This window comes from Arabidopsis lyrata, assembly GCF_000004255.2.
Source record: "Arabidopsis lyrata subsp. lyrata unplaced genomic scaffold ARALYscaffold_1, whole genome shotgun sequence".
In the NCBI taxonomy this organism is placed as follows: Eukaryota; Viridiplantae; Streptophyta; class Magnoliopsida; order Brassicales; family Brassicaceae; genus Arabidopsis; species Arabidopsis lyrata.
The window spans coordinates 3,245,066-3,265,476 of record NW_003302555.1 but is presented as its reverse complement, the minus strand read 5'-3'; the positions used below and the strand labels follow the sequence as shown (position 1 = coordinate 3,265,476).

Below are 20,411 nucleotides of genomic sequence, written 5' to 3'. Positions count from 1 at the left end.
TACGTGAGATATGAATGGGAGCATTAAGAGGGCGTTGATATGAAATCTCCTAAAATCCATCTTCTTTGGACTTTCAAAACAGATGTCATACTAGTAAACTGAGAGGCAACTAAGCCACACTTGATCCTCTTAGCCTGACTAGTAACCAAAATTAATGGTTTTAAGAACCCTAAAATCTTCTTTCTCTCTCTTTTCTTTTTGTTTTGAGACAGAAGAAGAAACTAGGTTTTTAGCTATATGTTTATATCCTTCCTCTGTAAGGGTATCCAAAAAGAATGAGTAGGGAAGGGAGCCTCATCCTGCAAAACAGTGAGCGGATTCAACTCCGTATGTACACTCTAAAATCAATCCCCTTCGAATCAAATCAGCGACGGTTCTGGATCTCTTCCTTCACAATTTCGGTCACCAAATTTGAGTTAGTCTCACTTAAAACCTGTTGAAGTGAGCTTAGTTCCTCCAGATTAGCTTTCTTGAACAGAACTTTGAGAATAGAGTTTATTCCAGTAGGCAATGAATGGTGTCCAGGGTTTAGCTGGAGTTTTGCCACATCCGATCTGACACTTGTGTTGGCTTCTCTGAGAAGAGGATTTGCAGGGAACTGAACTTGTGGCCGCGAATAAGGCCTGGAATCCCAATAGTCTGTGCAAACTCGAGTCACGTCTAATGCTTCGATAGCCTATTAATCACATTAGAGTATCTATATGTCAACTAGATTTACAAATGAAGCTTCCATTTTCAAAAGATGAGAAAATGTCAAAAGTTGGACTTTCATATTGGCTTGTTAGATTTGTTTTTTTTTTTTGTATATATAATTAGAAAACCGGATAAGCAAGTATATAAATCTGAGTCGAATACAAAACTTGCAAAGATTTACCTGAACTATTGCGGGTGACGAATATCCAAACATTTCAAAACCGTCAGGACTCCCAGAGGGTTGCAAAGGAGGAAGATCTGATTTTCCAGCTTTGTGCTGCTTACTTATCTCTTGATTTACTCTATCTTTTACCATCTCCCAGCATCTTGTAGGTGACAAATGAACGAAAACCTCACCGGGATTACTCTCCAAGTAAACCTGACAAGAAGAACATACCACACAGTTTGTTGATGGGCACGATTTTCGGAACTGCACAATGACCGATAGAATTAAGGCAAAACAACCTTTTTTTACTTACACACAAGATTTTAAGGGTTGATTAATTGCTTAAATCTGGTTTCGATTAAAATCATTCTCATTTCAAAACTTTTAAAGTTATTTTAGCAACTTAACATGATGGGACTCTACGTCAATGACATCCAAATAATGGAACATATTTCCGGTTCAGATTCATGTCATCGGATTTATTCATACGGCTATATTATATTTTAAAATGAAACACTACTCTGACATATTTTTAAGGTTAGTTATATTAGATCAGCATCTATCTACCAACTAACCATGAACAATGGACTGTTGCGTCCAGCATCCAGAATTTCTGAAATGTAGAAGCACATATTTGTTGGATCCAAAATGTTCATGTACCTAACCCGGCTACGAAATCCTGCACCAAAGAAGAATAGACAATAAGCACTTGCAAAATGTATATCTGTTTGTTTCTCAAGTTGCAAAAATACTTGACCACAGGTCACCTTTAGGAAAAATTGCTCGCCGGTTGCACCATGATTTTCCAGAAAGCACACATCCATAACTTAAAGGCTCTACATTGCAATTGATTCTCCTCACGACCTTTGCAATACGGGGACCCTTTTGGCGGATGAACTTATCAGGACTATTATTTTGCGAGCAAGACGGTGTACCTGAATTACTTCTTGTCCCATCAACAACATCCACTATAGCCACACCTCCAGAGTTTTTGGATTTACAACTAGTAGGTTTTCCACCACCGTGGCTGTTAGTGTCCATTCTATTACATATATCCTGAGCAAGCCCAGCAGCCTCAGCCTTAACTTCCGCGTGCGATATAGAACTCGGTACATCCCTACTCATTTTTCTTTGGTCATTAGTAGGCAATGATATAGTGGTTCGTGTATCACGCAGTGAATCTCCTTTCCTTTGACAAATTGGAGCAGCAATTTTAACAGAAGCTTCTAACGCTAAAACGTGGGTTGGTCTGTCTCGTACTTCTAATTGCTTGCCAGAAGAAATTGCATCTCTTCTCACAGAACCTCGTTTCCTAGGTATGTCATGCTCATCATCACTGAGGAGTATCACATCATTGGGTAGACTCTGTGAATTCTTTTTACCACTTGCAGACTTAGCAGCTGTCACAGAGATTATGCCTTCTTCAGATGGTTGGCAACCTGAAACGTTTGGATCAGAAGAATCATAAACAGTTTCTTCTTTGACAGGCTTCATACAGTGACTTGACGTTAATTGCTCCTCCTTGTCTTTCAGAAGTAAATTAATATCTGATAATTTACTAGTCTTTTCTAACTCTTTACTTAGATCTTCTCTCGATGTTATTTTCAACTGCAAATCTTTCCCTGAAAGTGCAGCTACTTGTGGACTCAGGTCCTTGTGGACTTTTTCTTCCTCATCTATCTCCATCTTGCTTCCTGAGACCTGTGCACTTAATGCCAATCCTAAATCTTGACGCGCCCATCTATATACAGAACTCAGTTTTCCTTCCACTGCCTCAACAAGAACATTCAGTTCATCGATATCATAGCGAAATAGAAAATATTTAGTAACCCATGGACATGAACACAACTGCTTCACATGAGTCAAACATGAATACTTCTCTGGGGAACAACGGCAACCAGCAGCAGACAGGTGCAAATCAAAGAAGCATATACAGCACTCTCTCTCGTTGGTAGCATCGAAATTACTGTGCATCTTTAATGCAAGTGAAGAGTTGCACAGAAATTCTCTTCTTGTACGTTCCATGTCAATGCGTGCCTATATAAAAAACACGACAAGTTTATTAATCACCATATTGACAATAAAGAATGATCCTCTTAAACCTACGAGTTTTATTTGTACAGTTAGACCAAGGCAGAAGACGAACAACTCCTGAACTAATCATTTGTTTTAACTAGTAAGAGGTGTACTAATCTTCCGTTTTTCTCTTGTTAGTTAGCTGTAGATTCATGTAATATGCAAGAACCCTCAACTTAAGAGACTTTCAAATTCCAAATCAATTACAGCCTCATGCTACCAGTTTACAACGGATGGAACTGTGCTACCGGTTTACAAAGATACCTCTCAAGTTATTACTGACTTCAGGATTTTACAATCATTCACACTTCTAGGCATCTAAACTTCAAGAATCAAGAGTAAGTAGTCTATACCTTTAGTGTTTTTGCCAAAATTCCATCCTTTCCACTGAATGCTTTCCACCTTAAGTTATCTACAGTATCTTTCTTTAGTAAGTTCAGCTCCCAGTCGGCTTTCACAACTTCTCTTGCTGCCCCAAGCAACAATTTATCATGCGAGATGGACGTTTTTCTACCCTGTTGACAGTATAACTCTATGGCAATCTGCCCATGAGGCAACCAGTCAACTGGTGCTACATTCACAGCTTCAGCACAATTGAAACCAGAATTAAATCCAGCATGATATGCCCGAGGAAAAGTCAAGACAAACTCTCCAGCATGCTGGACGCAACGGTGCACAGGTACTCCTGCGGTTTTCAGTTTTGACGGGGAGAGTTGTGTAACCTACACGAAAGAGCATCAAAGGATTTATTTTACACCGAAACAATAATGTGCAACAAATATATTTAAATCAGGTGCAAGTCGATAGAGGACTAAAAACGGATCTATAGAAATTCCTACAGGGTGATTAACTACAAAAATGGAAACACAGATATGGTATTTTTCTATCATATGCTAACGTAATAATAAAATAAAAGCATCATCGTGACTGAGCCAGGTTTAATAGGCTGCTAGCACAAGTAAATGCTTTATTTATTGCACGAAATTTTCAAAATAAGAAAGTCTATAATGTAAGGCGTCCATTGTGTGATTATAGAGCAGCAAAGCTATGATTTAGTTCATCAAATATCCAACACTTACTAGCTTATGAAGTAAGTCAGGCTGTTCTTCAAAAAGGTCAGGCAAATGCTTTCTCATCGCCTCCTCGAGTTTAACAGCATCCTTCCCCCCAACACCATACCACAATTTTGGTGCACCCCAGTGCATATAATTCAACGAATACAAGTGGTGATCTTCAACATGCTGTTTCAGGGAAACAAAAACAAAAAGCAGAACAAAAGGAATGTCAGCAACAGAAAATATAAAACGATATAAGATGTGAAGTAATGAAAAACACATCCACTGGTGTAAGAAAATTGTATAGTATGATGATTGATGACACTAAAGCACTTGGGAAGAGTTCCGTATGCAGAATGTATTGAACACAGACAAAAGACATTAAATACTTTCAATTTCGTTCAGATTTTTCAGATGATGAAATAAATATCATCAAGCTTACTTTTTTTGGAAATTGAATTAAAGATAATCCTAGTGTAGCAGGAATAATGGAAAAATTATCATTGTAATTATGTAGCACAGAAATTTAATCACATTTATCTACTATTTGTGAATATGTATACAGAAACAAAGCACATTTGGTTGTAGTTGTAAGTTTCAGTATGAGCCTATGCTTGTAAAAGGAAGATATCCCAACTAAGCATATGCTTTAACATGCAAAATAAATTATGCAAGTCAAAGAGATCAATCTTACCCAACAGAAAGAAGAAAAGCACATCCCAATATACAGCCATGGCACAAGGACACCGGAAATATCACTGCCCTCATACTTAAGGAGGGATCCCGGAAGCCTTGGAAAGTTGTTTAAGTTCCAGCCTGATTTTGCATATTTTTCTTCGGAAGAAGAAGCATTGTGACTTGATGATGTCTTGGGGAATCCGCTACCAAATACACCAGTTTCAAGATCAGCACCATAAAGCACCTATATTGAAAAATCATTGTGGTAGTTAGGAGATACAGAGGACCTAATAGACCGTAAACCCCCAAATAAAAAGAGCAACAGGGAACAAACTTCACCTCTATCTCTTCAGTTGCTTTATCTACTATACGCCAATATTCACCTTCAACATCCTCAAGTGCTGGCTCCCAGCAGTCTATTGAAATATCAACTTTACATTTATCGTCTGTAGAAGTTTCACTCTTTTTAAAGTACTGAGCCTTGAACTCATCAGCATATTTTTGGAAGTCTTTTAGTGTAAACCCTGGACCAGGTTCAAACCCAAACGTCTCAAGTTCACTCATTCCAGTGCTTACAGAACAGGGATCGCTCACGCCATTGGTGACAGAATCCATTCCCATTTTCATGCACTTTCTTTTCTTCTTTCTCATTTGATTAGAAAGCTTTGAAATCTTCTTCATTGAACTACGATTCTGAAGTTTATCAACTCTTTGGACACGCGTCGTAAATTTAGAACCCTCCCATACTTGCTTTTCTTTCAGTGGGCACGGCGGTTTCCAGGAAGGAGGAGGAACAATGCGACAGATTCCATACTTTTCAGCCTCCGGTCTTATTTTAGCTATATAACTCAAAGTGTCTTCAAACTCCTAGAAACAGGTTAGCAGTTTATGTCAGAAATATGGATCTATTTACATAGAAATTCAGTTAAAAAGGATTGATTGGAAGTAAAGAATATGAACAAGACCTCTTCGGTCGGGTAGAATACAGGGGCGTCTTCAAGGTCAGGCCTACGAGCTTCATCTGGATGCCATCTCGCAGTTACCTGCCAAATTTGTGAATATAACGTTAGAGGGTTATGAAACAACCAAAATAGAAGAAAAGGTAAGACATCTAATGCTCAAGCTAAAGACATTAATAAGTTGTATCTTAAGTAAGCATTAACTGACATTAACCTTCTGGCAATCTTTACATTCTTCACATCCCCTGACCACACCCTTTGGAAGAGACAGCTTCACAGCACAACTCTGCAACGACACGATGCATGAGAAAGGCAAAGAAAGAGATGGAAACACAAGTTGTCAAGCATAAGATAAAAAGCAAAACAGAGAACGAACCTGATCAGGATTTTGAGATGCAGCATTGTCAATTTTTGCACCATCATCATCATCATCATCACATCCGCTATGATTAATCCAAGGCCTACGGCGTACAGCCCGAGCAGCTTTGGCTTCATCGGATTCAACTTCCATCTTAGCTTGTTCGGTTGCAGAAACACTTTCAATTGCAGCAGTCTTGGCTTTATCAGAAGTACCGGGGACTACTCTTTTTAAGGTAAAAGTAGCATAAGATTCAAACCCAGGAGGAACAGATGGCAAATCATCACTATCTTCTTTCACACAGATTCTCATTAGCTCTGTCCCCATTACTTCCGTGCCAACACTACAAATGAAACATCATTCATTCATGTCTCAAAAATATCACAACCCAAAAATAATAAAAATGGTAGGTACAGATTTTCAGGGCAAAGTAAGATCACAGATATATACGGTTCATCGCCAAATGAGCTGAATCAAAAATAATCAGGAAGACCCATAAAGGGAAATGCTTACATAGTCTTGTGATTTAGGGTTTCTTGTGAATTGGATGGTCAAAATAGCTGGAGCTCCATCAACTGCACCCAGATTCAGAGAAATCGAGTCAAATCAGCAACAGATTTAAAGATCTGTAGAAACCCTAGATCATTGAAATTTAGTTCCTTATATATTTTTTTAATAATCCAGTTTTCCATCAGATCTAAAACCTAGTAGATTCAGATTATCATCGCCATGTCCTTTTCCATGTTTGCATAAAAATTGAGAAGAAAATTCCAACACAAAAAAATGATCCCAGGAAAAAAAAAAAAAAGAGCCAACAAAATCAGATGAAAGGAAGAAGAAAAGGGTAAAACTGGAATCAAATCTACTACAGGTCCATATATGTTGGGTATTGTGATAATTACCCCCAAAAATTCTCTGAAGAATGAACAAAAACAACAAGCAGCAAAAGCTATTTCACTGGTCAAGATTAGATTAAACTTATCACCTTTTTTTTTTCTTTCCTTTTCTATAAAACTTTTAAGATCATCAGAAGAGAAACATGTGGTGGGTTTTTCTGGGTTTGCCTAATTTTTGCTCTCTATGATATATGTCTTGGTTATAAGAGTTATTAACGCTTCAAAAGCAAGCTGATGCAATTTCCTATGCAACTACTCTTATGTATCTTGTTTCAACCATCAAATATATAAAAATGCAATAAACAAGTGCATTAGAGGTAATGTAATTGGTTTTCTTTTTATCACTTTGTTGGGTCATATAACACGTATAACATTTATTCACGGGTGGGACATTACCGCATATCCACACACAATTTTTTTTATTTTTTTTGGTTACACACAACAAGTTATTTAAATATTAAAACTTTACTAATTTAGATAAGTACTATATATTTATATATTAGATTAGGATTTGTATTGCGGGTAATTCTAATACAAAAATATGCAGTTAACAATTTCATATATTTAAATTAAAATTTTATTGTAACAGAGAACAAAATTTTACCAAAAATATATCATATAAATTTTTTAGTAACAAATATATTTCAATAACTAGATTTTCATGTAAGGTTTTTTTAAAAAATAAATCTAATTTAAAAACCATCAATTATTTATCGAAGTTGTTTTATCAGCGCATTCGATTTTTTGCTATATTCAAATGAAAATAACCACTAGAATACAATTACTCAATTCATAATTCATGTAATAGATTATAGTATGTGAGTATTACTTAATTCTCATTTAGACCAACATATTTAAAATTTGAATATGATATTGCGAGTGGAAGCCCCCTTGACCCATTGGTTGACTAAGGGTCGATTAATGCTTCTACATTAAGAGGTCTGGGGTTCGAGTCCTAGATATTGCGATTTATTATCAAATTTGCAGATTAATGGAGGCAAGTGTGCAGAAGATCTCCAGCGATGTACAATTATAGTCGTGCGCCAGGATTCTACGCAGAGAAGGAAGTGTCGCCAGGTCGTGGATCATTGAAGGTATTCATCAAAATTATGAAGAAAGAAGTGTATTTTGTCGTGGATCTACTAAGGGTCGGCAGAAATTGTCAGTTGTAGAATCGTCTATATAACAGTTATCATAATTTGTAATTAATAATAAATCTAGACGAAGAAAAAAAAAATATGATAATGCGATTAGTTAGCCATTATAATATGTAAGAGAGGCGTGTACAAGGACTATACTCTTGTGTATTTATTTATGGTCATTTTTGTATGCGGATAATTGATATTGTATGATTATAATTTGGTTTAAAAAGATTGTAACTCAACTGAAAACTTGAAAAAGCCCAATCCGATAGCTGAATTGGCCCAAAATAGTCAAACCGGGAACAAAAGAAATAAAAAAGAGGGGGTGAATGTTAGATGTTTCACAAGTTGTGGGAATAAATGAAAACTGTAGAGAAATTGAGGATGTATATTGTAAATTAAGGATAAACCCTACTTATCATCTCAAAAAAAACGCGCACAGCTTCGAAGAACGAACAGTGAGTTTCTCGCACTCATTGCTCCAGATTTGTTAGGGTTTTGAAGATTTTCTGCTTTTTTTTTGTTAGAATCTGCTTCTGCTAGTGCTTCGCTGTCTCTGAAACTCGTACCTTTCCTTTTCACAGGTTTGGTTTCTCCACTCACTTAAGAATAATAGGTTATGAGATAAAGCAGAGACTGAACATCCCAGCAGCAAATATTTCTGGGTCTAACTTCTTCATCATTGAGTTTGATAAGCTTTTGTGAAAGGAAAGATCTCTGTTTTGTTTTGAATTCTGAGAGATGGCTTCTTCGAATTTGCTACTTGAGGTTCATTTCTTGCATCTTCCAAGTTTGTCTCCAAAGCAGGAGAATTTCTGTTTGGTGAATCCTTTATCTTGCAGAAAGTTTTCTTCTTTAGATTGGAAACAAGAAATTGGGTTGAAAAATTTGAGATGCCACGGCTTGATGACTAGTGTGTGCATTGACAATGTAGCTGATGTTGATGATCATGCTGAGAGAAGCTCAGAATTCCATCACTATGGTGTCGGTAATAACTTGAGAGCCAGGAAGCAATTAGGTTTATCATCTGATGGACCAATTACTGAGAACGATGAAGAGACAAACAATGAGATCCTTCATAACCTGTGCAGCAACGGCAAGTTAACAGATGCGTGTAAACTAGTTGAGGTTATGGCACGTCATAATCAGGTTCCTCATTTTCCTTCTTGCTCAAACTTAGTCCGTGGTTTGGCCAGAATTGATCAACTGGATAAAGCAATGGTTATCTTGAGGATAATGGTAATGTCTGGTGGGGTTCCAGATACTATTACCTATAACATGATCATCGGAAATCTTTGCAAGAAAGGGCATATAAGATCTGCATTGGTCCTCTTAGAAGACATGAGTTTGAGTGGGAGCCCTCCAGATGTGATCACGTATAATACAGTCATTCGGTGTATGTTTGATCATGGGAATGCTGAGCAAGCCATCAGGTTTTGGAAGGATCAACTGCGGAATGGTTGCCCTCCATATATGATTACATACACGGTTTTGGTCGAACTTGTGTGCAGGTACTGTGGAAGCGCTCGAGCTATGGATGTTTTAGAAGACATGGCAGTGGAAGGTTGTTATCCTGACATTGTCACATATAATTCTCTGGTAAACTATAACTGCAGGCGAGGGAATTTGGAAGAGGTGGCTTTGGTCATTCAGCATATCTTATCTCATGGATTGGAACTGAACACAGTAACTTACAACACTCTTCTACATTCCCTTTGTTCAAACGAGTACTGGGATGAAGTGGAGGAGATTCTAAACATCATGTACCAGACTTCATACTGTCCAACAGTTATTACTTACAACATCCTGATCAATGGTTTATGCAAAGCCAGGCTTTTGAGTCGTGCAATCGATTTCTTCTACCAAATGCTGGAACAAAAGTGTTTGCCTGATATTGTTACTTACAACACACTTCTAGGAGCCATGTCCAAGGAGGGAATGGTTGATGATGCTATTGAGTTGCTTGGATTGCTGAAAAGCACGAGTTGTCTGCCTGGATTGATCACTTACAACTCTGTAATCGATGGATTGGCCAGAAAGGGCCTGATGAAGAAAGCATTGGAGCTGTACCATCATATGCTGGATGCTGGAATCTCTCCTGATGATATAACCCGTCGGTCTTTAATATATGGTTTCTGCCGGGCAAACCTAGTTGAAGAAGCTAGCCAAGTTTTAAAGGAGACAAGCAATAGAGGGAATGGGATCAGAGGTAGCACTTACAGGTTGGTGATCCAAGGGCTATGCAAGAAGAGAGAGATGGAAATGGCGATAGAGGTTGTTGAGATAATGCTAACAAGTGGATGCAAGCCAGATGAGACAATATACACTGCAATAGTTAAAGGTGTGGAAGAGATGGGAATGGGGAGCGAGGCTGTTCAGTTGCAGAAGAAGCTGACGCAATGGAAACTCTTGAGAGAAGTGTAGGAAACATAATTGAAGCCGACTCTTTTTTTGTTGTTTCTATTAAGCTTTTATTTTGTACAGGAAATCAATTTTGTAAGGCAATGGTTGAATCAGAAAAGATTAGTCCTTCCATTTGCTCAAAATTACTTCTTGCTCAGTGACCGCTCTCTACTATACCGTTAAAACAACAAACATTTTGAAAGTTCTATATTCATCTCGAAACAAGGTGCCATTACAAATTTCAACATGACACAAGTTTCAGCATGATTAGATGCCGACCCCCTAACAAACGCCCTGATTTGTTCTCGGCAATGGAACTATAATCTAACTCATCAATAATCTAAAGGGAGTCTCAAATGTTACTATTTCCCATTAATTTTGGCTTCAGTCTCAGATTTTTTTTTAAAAAGGAAAAATGAACTCACCAATTTTGCAATGTTCATATACTATTTAGTTTACCGCTGAAAGTTTGGATGCGGGTATAACATCTTCCCACCTTAAGATGCGCCCACACTCCCCACAGACCGTGCTGCTACCAATTTTTCTTCCTTGGCTTATGAGTGTAAGCTGGTGCGCGGTTCTAGTGCAGTTGCGGTTCACAAAACGACTTCTGTTGAACCCCTTTGGCTGGGGTAAGGGTTCTGTTTGTATGGAAGGAGAAGGTTTTGGAACCACTGGAGATTCGCTGAGTGGGACCCGTTGAACTTCCTCCCACTCAAGCGCTCTCCTGTAAACTTCCCAGGCCATGTCTTTTTCTTCCTTTGTCAGTCTTTCTTCTTCATTCTCTTGTAGCAATGTCTCGTGCTCATGGAAACTGGAAATCCAGCTAGTAAAAGAAGGACATACAGCGTCATAAAGCAAGTAGCATAGAAAACCAAAGATTTTAAGTGCTGATGTCAATATGGTTACGCTTGTGAAACTTACTTCGGGCCGTGTCTCTGTAGTAAGTTCTGCATCAATTTGTCGCAACCAACACGAGATAAAGTGGCCTTCTGTTTCTGTGAATTATCAACCAGATTGCTTTGTGCCGCTTCATTTTGCTTGCTTATCTCAGTTACAGCGTCGGATTTCTCATCATCATCGTCAAATTCAAAAAGATGTAACATCTCTTCTTTGGAGATTGTCCTGTGCACTTGTTGTCTATCCACTACTCTCGCAGCTAGCCCTTCCTTGGTCACCTAATCATATTAACAGATCTGATTCATGAATGTCTCCTTGAAGGAAAGAAACAGCAAAATTCAAAATTGTTGTCTTTCAATACCTGACGTTTATATATTTTTTCTTCAATAGTCCCACGTGCCATCAATCTGTACGCAAATACTGGCTTCTTTTGGCCATACCTGCAACCAATAAGTCCACGTATAATAAGCCACTGTTTGTTAATGCTATATTGACAAAGTTTAATCCCACAGTAGTCTAGGAAATACCTCCAAGCTCGAAATATAGCTTGAAGATCATAGGTTGGATTCCATGAACCATCAACGATGATCACACGGTTAGCAGCATAAAGATTAATTCCAAGGGATCCCGCTCTGGTTGAAATTAGTGTACATTTTACCCTTTTGTTGTCAGGCTCATTAAACCTATCAACCAACTTCTGGCGTTCTGAGCTTTCGGTTTTTCCATCAATTCTGCATTCATCAAGGGAAGTTAGAGCCATTCATAATTGTTCAAACAACATTCACGCTAATATAAGAGAACAAGATACCAACCTATACCAGTCTTTTCCCTTTTTCCAGAACTTTCCTTGTTTCCCATGCCGAGGTACTCTTGAAAGATAAAGTTCTATGAGATCCAATGTCGGGATACTCTGGCTAAACACAAGCGCCTTATCCCCCACATCAGCACTCATGGATAAAATATCCAATAGCAGAATCATTTTGCCACTAAAGTCCGACACCTTATAATTATTTTTTTCAAGTAGGTCGACCCACCAATCCTGGCACAAAGACAGGGATAGAATCAGAGCATGAGTGCACAAGTACGCTGTTTACTTTAAAGTTGTAGGCAGTAGTTACTAATTCACTTAGGCTGAATAATCTATAGTTACCTTCTGGAGGTATCCATCAACTTTATCCTGAAAATCATTCATAGTTCTCTGTTTCTCTGTCAATAACCAAAACAACAACAATGACACAGATTATTAATACTTTTTTTTACTATTATTGAACCTGCATAGATGCAACCAAGAAAGATCACTCCTGAAAGCTCCATAGAATATAATGAAGCTTAGAACCACATTGCTGAATCGAAGGTCCCTAAACTTTGCATGTCAGAGATTATTGTTGGTAAGAAAGTCTTAGACCAATAAAACTAATCCTCTATTGGCTATCTTATTCAAACTGGAACGGTACAAAAAAGGTATAATTCTACTGCACCTACTATTCCTTGAATTCAAAGCCAAAAGATATCTATCTTAAGTCTTAACCATGGAACAAGTCCAATGTTTTTCTGTTCCTTCTGTTCTTCATAGTAGTTTAAACAAAACATAAAAATATGTGAGCAGAGACAATTAAGAGTTACCTCCTGTAACCATGTTGTAGTCTATATTTTCATCACTTGAACAGTCATCTGGAATATCAACAATGCTACCACGGCGCCCATTCTTGCTATCTTCACTTCTTAATTGCGGAATCCCTGGATGATTCAAAATCTGGGAGACGCAATGCCAAAGAGAGAGTTCAGAATATGAAAACGAATACCAAATAAATCAGTTATTAACATATTTTTTCTTACCAATTTTTTTTCAAATAAGTTATTAATTTAAGCATAGCAAGGCCTTTATAACATTTATACCTGAGCCAAGACCTGGTAAGCAGCAAAAAAGTTTTTTCTCATCCTTTCATCTGTTCTTCCATCGCTGAACCCATAAAGCTTAAGAAATCTCTTATACAATTTCCGTTGCAAGGGAGATAGCTTGACAGATATTACGAAGACTGTTTTAGGTGGCAGATCCTTTTTTACCACATTCATATCCATTCTTTGCACAAAACCTTTCAATTGCTCATACAGAATGTGTGACCTCTGGTTCATAATTTTTACATCCTCCGCAGTTGAATTCATATGCTGTCCGTTTTCTATTGGATTTTGGAAGCTGCAGGTATGGAGAACCACAATTACAACTCTAGAAACATCACATCATAATAGGCAGATAAAAAAAAAAAACTGGTACGAAAGACTTACCGGTTTCTAAACTCAGGGCTACTTCCCAAGAATCCTTCTCTCACAAAATCAACCATCTGTTGCAGTACAGACATAGCCTAAGATACTGGAGCTAAGAAAAAATTAGTTCACAATTTTATATGGTTCCCTCAGTAACTTACACAATAATACTCCATGAGATTGTTTTGAAGGGGTGAGCCAGTTAAGGCAATTCTTCTCTGGCATTTAACTTGCTTCAATGCTTGCGTTGTGTCAGCCCTGGTGTTCTTAATGATGTGAGCCTCGTCGCAAACAAGTATATCAGGTCCATCCTGCAGCCACATAGGTTTAGGAATTGCAAGAATAAAATATCGCAAGCAGAGGAATATGCACAAGGGAAATCATAAGCAAGAGAAAACATGAAAACAACAAAATCTATGATACAGAGATGCCATTAAATAGCAGTTTTAAATAGCAGAAAGATTAACCTTCAAAAAGTAATGAGTAACCATAAACAGCACGTGAAACGTTCTCCTAGAAAGATCTAGAATACTAACAGGATACAAATCAATAAATTTCGCAAGTGACATTATAGTCTCACCCTCAAGGCATTACAGATCTCTCTGGCCGCATTTAAGTCCTTCACCCCCTTCCCAAGAGACAGGTTTCTAAATTTTGCATATCCCATCAAAAAGACTCCACCCTTATTTCGCCACTTTTTTAGCAAGTCCAATCTCTTCTCCCTTCAAAAAAAACATTCGAGCAGGAAATGGATTGAGAAACTGTCACCAAAAATACAACTTACATAGGCCAAAAGAAGTGTTTGATATATGGGCCAATTTGTCAATTTAGTAGGAAGTTAAGACAGCTGAGATCTTGTGTAGTTGGACGAGAGGGCTTGCATCTAAATTCTTTGATTAGGGAAAAGATCTTCAAATAGCTTTAGTAGAAGTAACATTCAGCAGTCTTACGGGCCATAAGTTATGGCACACCACTATAGACTACCCAGCCCCCATTTTAAATATCTAAAACCTAGACTAGATTAGAACAACATGAGAATCTTTATATCTAAATTGTCAAGTACCAAAAGCTTCTTTCATAGAAGAATTTATACCTTGAAACGTCTTCAAGCATGAAAATGCGAAGTGGTTTCACTTCTGAAGGCCCCCACTTCACAAACTCACTTCGCCAATTGTGCAACACATTTACAGGAGTCACAATAAGAGCAGTTTTCAACCCCAAATCAACACATCTCATTGCAGTGTACAGGAACGCTATAACCTGAATAGGTTTAAGTGAGAGAAGACATAAAGAGCCAGTAATTAACAAATAACGATTAACCATTAGTAGTATGCATTAATAGAATGGGACGATAATAAGATATATGCAAACAGCCTCGTGCATGAAAAGAATTAAGCACCTGAAAAGTTTTACCCAGGCCCATTGTATGTGCTAGAATGCAACCAAGACCTTTATCACCAGACTTCACTCTGCTGATAGACTGAATAATATTTTCCCACATAAATCTTATCCCTGTTACCTGAAAATAAAAACCTCCAAACTTACAGCAAAAGCTATTTCCATAATAGGCATTTCTAGTCGAGATGGCTATGTTTAATACCCAATCGTATAGGTGACAAGCGAGATGGAAGTATATTATGATGATAGGGATACACATATGTAAATGCTAACCTGATGGACTTTAAGTTTGGCAGATATGCTACGAGGAACTCTCACAGCTTCTTCACCAATCTCCCTAACCACATTCACTATGTAACCACTGTGAGCATCACCAAGAACTTCAACTTCCGCACCTTCTGGAATAGATTTCACGTCTCCCATAGAGCTAATTGTTTTGTATCTGGCAGAAAACTGTAAGGACCTAAGGCGCTCCTGACGTGCCTACAAAAAGAAAGAACCCAATGTACAATGAGCAATAATCAAATTAAAAAAAAAAAAAAAAATTTATATACAAGTATAACAAAAATAACTGCCCCGAGAAATTTAACACCTTTTCAATTGCAATTTTTGTTCTCGTATCTTTCCCTAGTTCAGCATCATCGATTATCCGCCGAATTTTCTTTTTCGATTTCTTCTTTGAGCTAAAAAAACAAAACCCATGCACGTAAGAAAAATAACAAAACAATACTAACAAAATTAGTTAGAAACATGCTGGAATTTTTAATTTCCCCTAGATGAGTATATGATAATAATACCTGATTGTTACATTGACGTCAGCGTCTGTATCAACAGAATTGTTGTCAGAGCTGGAATCAGAACTCGAATCAGAGCTCGATTCTATTGACTTTTTATCTCTCATGGCTTTCTCCAGTTCCAGTGTCAATCTTTGCAAGGGAATTGGAGAGCAACAACAACAATCCCAACCAGAGGACTGAGCTTCAGCCAAGTATTCTTCACCAATATTCCTTTTTATACATGATGCACAGAAAAGTTTTTCGCACGTCCTACAATCTATTAAGTCAGCAATATGACCACACCATTCACAATGACGTTCCAAAGAGTCATCAACCTGTTGGCAAAAGTCAACGTTTTGGTTAGAAAGAGACAGATATAGCAATAATATTCTTCAGATTACGGCAAAATTTCTATGTGATCCTCTAAATAACAAAAAGTAACATGCACCAAAAGAAGTCTGTTACTCGAAGGAAAGCAGCTGATGAAGGCAATAAAAATGAAAGGAAATTTAACCCCATCATTTAAAAATTGGAGCAGCCATAAATCTACTACGAGAACAAAAAATCTTCCCATGTGCCAGTCCCCCAGAATTTGTGCTACATTGAATATCCAAACCAGCACTCATATTGAAGCTAACCAATTAAGGGTGGCTAAAAAGCAGTCCATGAACACGATTGGTACCTTTTAGTCCCTTTCAGAAAGAAAGCCATCTATGTGACATGCTATTCACCACATTAAAGAAATCTAATTTCTAACTAAATTCTGACCCATATGCAAATACATATTAATTCACATAAAATTGGAAGAAGAAAAAACATACCTTAGAAACTCTATCTTCAATTGAACGTTTGCAATCCATGCAAACTATTACTTCTAAAAGGGGATGACTATGCACTTCCACAGCTACATTATTACAGGCAGTACACATAAAACTGTTTGCTGGATTCTGTGAATCATCTCTCATGGTATCTACATTTATATTTGGGCTGGAGACCATCTTATCTACATCTGAATTAGACAAATTCCCGTTTCCCTCTTTGTTGACTTCATTACTATGAACTTGAGTGCTAGTCTCCGGACTTTTCACTTGATCTTTGGCAAAATTTGGGGCAATGTAATTCCCATCCAAATACACAGAATCGTCATCCATATTCTCTGCCGCACACCTGATAACCTGATTGAAAACCAAATAAAGACTGAGACATGAGCCAAAGATTATTCCTTCAAACCAACGAAACCCCTGGCACCACAAGCCCCAAATGTCGCTTATAACACCAAGACGCCTTCAATCAGATATATGCAACATTACCATAAGGAACTGAAAGAATATGCATCACAGACCTGTTTAGATCTTTTCTTGCGTCTCTTCCGTTTCAAACGAAGTTGAAGTTCACGGTCACAATTTATATCATCCTCTTCTTTGACCTGTAGATGATTTAATGTCATACTAAAGCTGATAAAGGGTAAGGCGGGAGTTGCGAGTAGTCTTAAATGGTATTTCATATATAGATTTACTGCCAACTCCGCAAAAGCAAGAACATAAGGAGCAGCCAGAAAAGGTTATAATTTCAAAAGGTAGAATGCTTAATTCCAGAAATCTAAGAAGTTAAGTGAAAGAATAATACCCTTATATAATTTTATTTTGTTCTAACAGCCAAAAAAGGTAATACTTTCAAAAGTAGAAGACTTAGTAACAGAAAGCTAAGAAGTTAAGTCAAAAGTAATACCCTTATATAGTTAGTCTTTTGTTCTTCAGTAAGGGCAAGTTCTCTTTCGTTGTCAATTGCATCAGCTAAAAATGGGTCTGCCAAGCTTGCATCAATCTCTTCAATTTCCTCCACCTAAAAACAAAATTAAATAAATAAATACTGTGATAATCACTCCGGACTGCCAGGAGATTAATTAAGTTGCCCTCAAGCTGTAGGATGGCGTGATCTAGGATTATAAAATCCTGATATTCAAAAAATTCAACTTTGTTAACTAGCTGGATAAGGAACAAGAGATCTTTAATAATTACTTGCCTCCCAAGGTTGTACATAGTGCCTTGCATCATCTAAAACTGTTACAGCTAATAACCAAGAATTTTATTATAGAGCTTGGCTTAATATTTTGATCCTAATGAAAACCTACATTGCCGAGTGCGTTACGTTTTCCTATCCTGATTATGGCATAACAATGGACCAAAAATTCAGTGACTTGCAAACAGAAATAAAAAAGGAAAATTAAGCCTGCTTTCATTAGATGTCTTAAAGCAAATAAACGGTCAAGAAAAGGGGATGTCATGTTCAATGCTTTTTTCTTGGAGTGAAGAAAAATTCACAGATGTAAACATACGCAAATCATCATCAGCATCAAAGCTATCAGGAAATATAAAGGCATAATTATAAATTTAACCTCATTGACTCCTGGAAATTCTAATCCCATGGCTGCAGCTTGGTGTGGAGTGCTTGCCAAGTAAACAGAAGCCCAATGCTTACTACCAAAGGAAATCGACTCGTCCCTTTTTTCCGAAAACACTTTGTTTAGAGACGACCATTCAAGCTCAGATGTTCCAGCTAGAGATTCTTTAATATCACCATCAGCAAACTTTTTCTCCAGAAAACCACTAGCTCCCTCCTCCAAAAGTTTTCCATGTCGTCTACACCAGAAAATGTTTAGATATACCATCCATGGCACTCAGAGTAAATGAACTAACTAAAAGTTAGAGATAATAAGAACCCTACTTTCGGACAGGCCGATGAGTTTGAAGAAACCTCTCAGCGTTAGCTAATGATTCCCCAGTTTCTTTTGTCACCTGAGTACCAACCCAGTGGGCTCTTTGTTTCCAAGCTTCAGTATAGCAACCATTAGGGGCTTGACTTTCTATCATTTCGTACAATTTTGGAAGCTCGATTCCAGCACCATCAAGTTGCTCCTTTAAGAAAGAAGCAAAAAGGAAAGCACTGCGTAAGTTACTTTAAATGACAAGTAACCCTTTGGAGTAAGTTTTGTGGGAATAGAACAAGCAACAACGAAACATACCAATAAGTGTGCACTTTCTGTTTCAAGCTCATCAAGATTTGCCTCCCATTCGTCTTTAAAAGTCATCATTTCAGCAGCAACAGCTTCATCCAACTAAAAAGGCACACTCTTAAAATGTTTAATGGAAAAGAGCAAAAGAACTCGGAGCTTTGATAGAGAGAAAAAGAAATTAACCTCATCACCACGGAGTGCTTGTGCTAATTCCTCCCTAACTTCACTCTCTACCTTAGAAAGAGACTCCTTTTCAAGTGCTTCTTGAGCTTCTGCAGCCTTGAGATCAGTGGGAAATCATAAAGAGTGAGATTTAGACCTGAAAGTTAAATGGGCATATCCAGATCTCCATTGAACAAAAGGAAGAGATTAAATACCTTGCTCTCAACTCCCAGAAGATCTGAAATTAACTCTTCTATTTCTTCCTCGCTCAGAGGTTTCTGCACAATAATTGTTAAAAGCTAGATTAGAAAAACATACACTATTTCTCGGCCAAGAGATATCCATGTTGCTTACCTCAAAATCCAACTCATCATCACGCCCCGGCAGGAATTGTTCATCTTCGTCTGAATTGAAATCAGAACTTTCAGATCTACTAGAAGTATCTTGCATCTCCTCATCTTTTAGTTCAGCCTGATTGTTGTCTTCTTCCATCAGTACATCTTTTTGCTCAGCCTGATTGTTGATTTCTTCCATCAGTACATCATTTTGCTCCCCCCTTTCATCTCTTGCTTTCACCTCGTCAAGCTTCGCCTCCATTCTTTCTTCAGTTATTATTATATCCATCTCATCCTCTTTGGCCTCGACAGTATCCTCCTTTTTCTCTAGCACTTCATCTTTTTCCTTCACCTCCATTTTCACTTGCTACTGGAAAAGTGTCAATAACAGAAACGCTAAGCATACCTCCTGAGACTGTATCATCTATTCACTAATACTGTACTGTACCCCTAAGATTTAGGTGAAAATTCAATAAAAGATCTGTTGTAAGTCCAGACAATTAATAACCACGAAATTTATTAGAGATACCCAGAATTAATTGACATAGAAAATATATAAGAGAAGAAGCAGTAGCGTTTACCTAAAGAGAGAGGAGAATTGCATCCAAGATTTTGCAGGTTCTGGAACAGAGAAATAGAAGAAACCCATAATTAATTAATTGTGTAAACAGTAGAAGAAGACGTGCGTAGGAGAGCTGCATAAAGTGGAGCAACCAACGAAAACAAAATCCACTGATGACAAAATTTAGGCGACGGCGAATAGGCTTACCGAAGAGAGAGAGAGAGAGAGAGAGAGAGAGAGAGAGAGAGGATCCTAGTGCGAAAGCAGACTCTAGGATTCGAGGAAGAAATTGCTTGCTAGGGTTTCGTTTGGGGACACGATCGAAAGGCTGTGGAGAGTGTTTGGTGGTTTCAAAACTTCTTATAGAGAGAGTTGCAACGGTTTCGGAATGGGAATTACAGATTCTTTTCCTAACTAGGAATATTAGAGATAATATTTATTTGGTGGTGATGAAAACAATGTAGAGTATTTGATAAGAATACAGATTTCTAACAGGCTCTTTTCCGCTGGAATGGAATTATACTAATATATGTCTCATCCTAAGAAGTCTAATCCAAACAAGATGTCTGATCTCAGG

The 20,411-nt window shown here is 37.7% G+C and overlaps 3 protein-coding genes across 6 annotated transcripts; 1 reads left to right on the top strand and 2 right to left on the bottom strand.

The window, feature by feature from the left end:
- Positions 1-17: 17 nt before the first annotated feature.
- Positions 18-7,125, bottom strand: LOC9328527 (putative lysine-specific demethylase JMJ16). 3 transcript variants are annotated; one of them, XM_021010653.1, is made up of 13 exons: positions 6,971-7,125; positions 6,499-6,560; positions 6,004-6,328; positions 5,836-5,913; positions 5,634-5,711; positions 5,008-5,535; positions 4,685-4,912; positions 4,015-4,176; positions 3,289-3,657; positions 1,627-2,896; positions 1,435-1,538; positions 875-1,072; positions 35-676 (listed from the first exon to the last, which is right to left on the bottom strand). In XM_021010653.1, the coding sequence occupies exons 3-13, from the start codon at positions 6,310-6,312 to the stop codon at positions 365-367; spliced, it is 3,636 nt and encodes a 1,211-aa protein (XP_020866312.1). In that variant the 5' UTR covers positions 6,313-6,328; positions 6,499-6,560; positions 6,971-7,125; the 3' UTR covers positions 35-364. The 3 variants fall into 3 exon arrangements, with proteins under 3 accessions (XP_002889706.1, XP_020866312.1, XP_020866313.1); XM_021010654.1 differs by having other exon boundaries at positions 6,888-6,973; XM_002889660.2 differs by lacking the exon at positions 6,971-7,125 and having other exon boundaries at positions 18-676; positions 5,842-5,913; positions 6,499-6,958.
- A 1,325-nt stretch (positions 7,126-8,450) lies between these two features.
- Positions 8,451-10,569, top strand: LOC9325770 (pentatricopeptide repeat-containing protein At1g08610). The gene is made up of 2 exons (XM_021010652.1): positions 8,451-8,481; positions 8,608-10,569. The coding sequence occupies exon 2, from the start codon at positions 8,765-8,767 to the stop codon at positions 10,445-10,447; it is 1,683 nt and encodes a 560-aa protein (XP_020866311.1). The 5' UTR covers positions 8,451-8,481; positions 8,608-8,764; the 3' UTR covers positions 10,448-10,569.
- Positions 10,570-10,620: 51 nt separating this feature from the next.
- Positions 10,621-20,196, bottom strand: LOC9325769 (protein CHROMATIN REMODELING 20). 2 transcript variants are annotated; one of them, XM_021010650.1, is made up of 27 exons: positions 20,042-20,196; positions 19,854-19,893; positions 19,292-19,642; positions 19,153-19,215; positions 18,959-19,054; positions 18,785-18,877; positions 18,487-18,677; positions 18,158-18,401; positions 17,491-17,604; positions 17,105-17,188; positions 16,584-16,937; positions 15,784-16,097; positions 15,579-15,669; positions 15,260-15,469; positions 14,988-15,107; positions 14,682-14,848; positions 14,169-14,310; positions 13,750-13,899; positions 13,610-13,665; positions 13,223-13,520; positions 12,950-13,079; positions 12,477-12,532; positions 12,139-12,365; positions 11,854-12,057; positions 11,688-11,766; positions 11,351-11,604; positions 10,621-11,252 (listed from the first exon to the last, which is right to left on the bottom strand). In XM_021010650.1, the coding sequence occupies exons 3-27, from the start codon at positions 19,628-19,630 to the stop codon at positions 10,877-10,879; spliced, it is 4,452 nt and encodes a 1,483-aa protein (XP_020866309.1). In that variant the 5' UTR covers positions 19,631-19,642; positions 19,854-19,893; positions 20,042-20,196; the 3' UTR covers positions 10,621-10,876. The 2 variants fall into 2 exon arrangements, with proteins under 2 accessions (XP_020866309.1, XP_020866310.1); XM_021010651.1 differs by having other exon boundaries at positions 19,292-19,639.
- Positions 20,197-20,411: the final 215 nt, after the last annotated feature.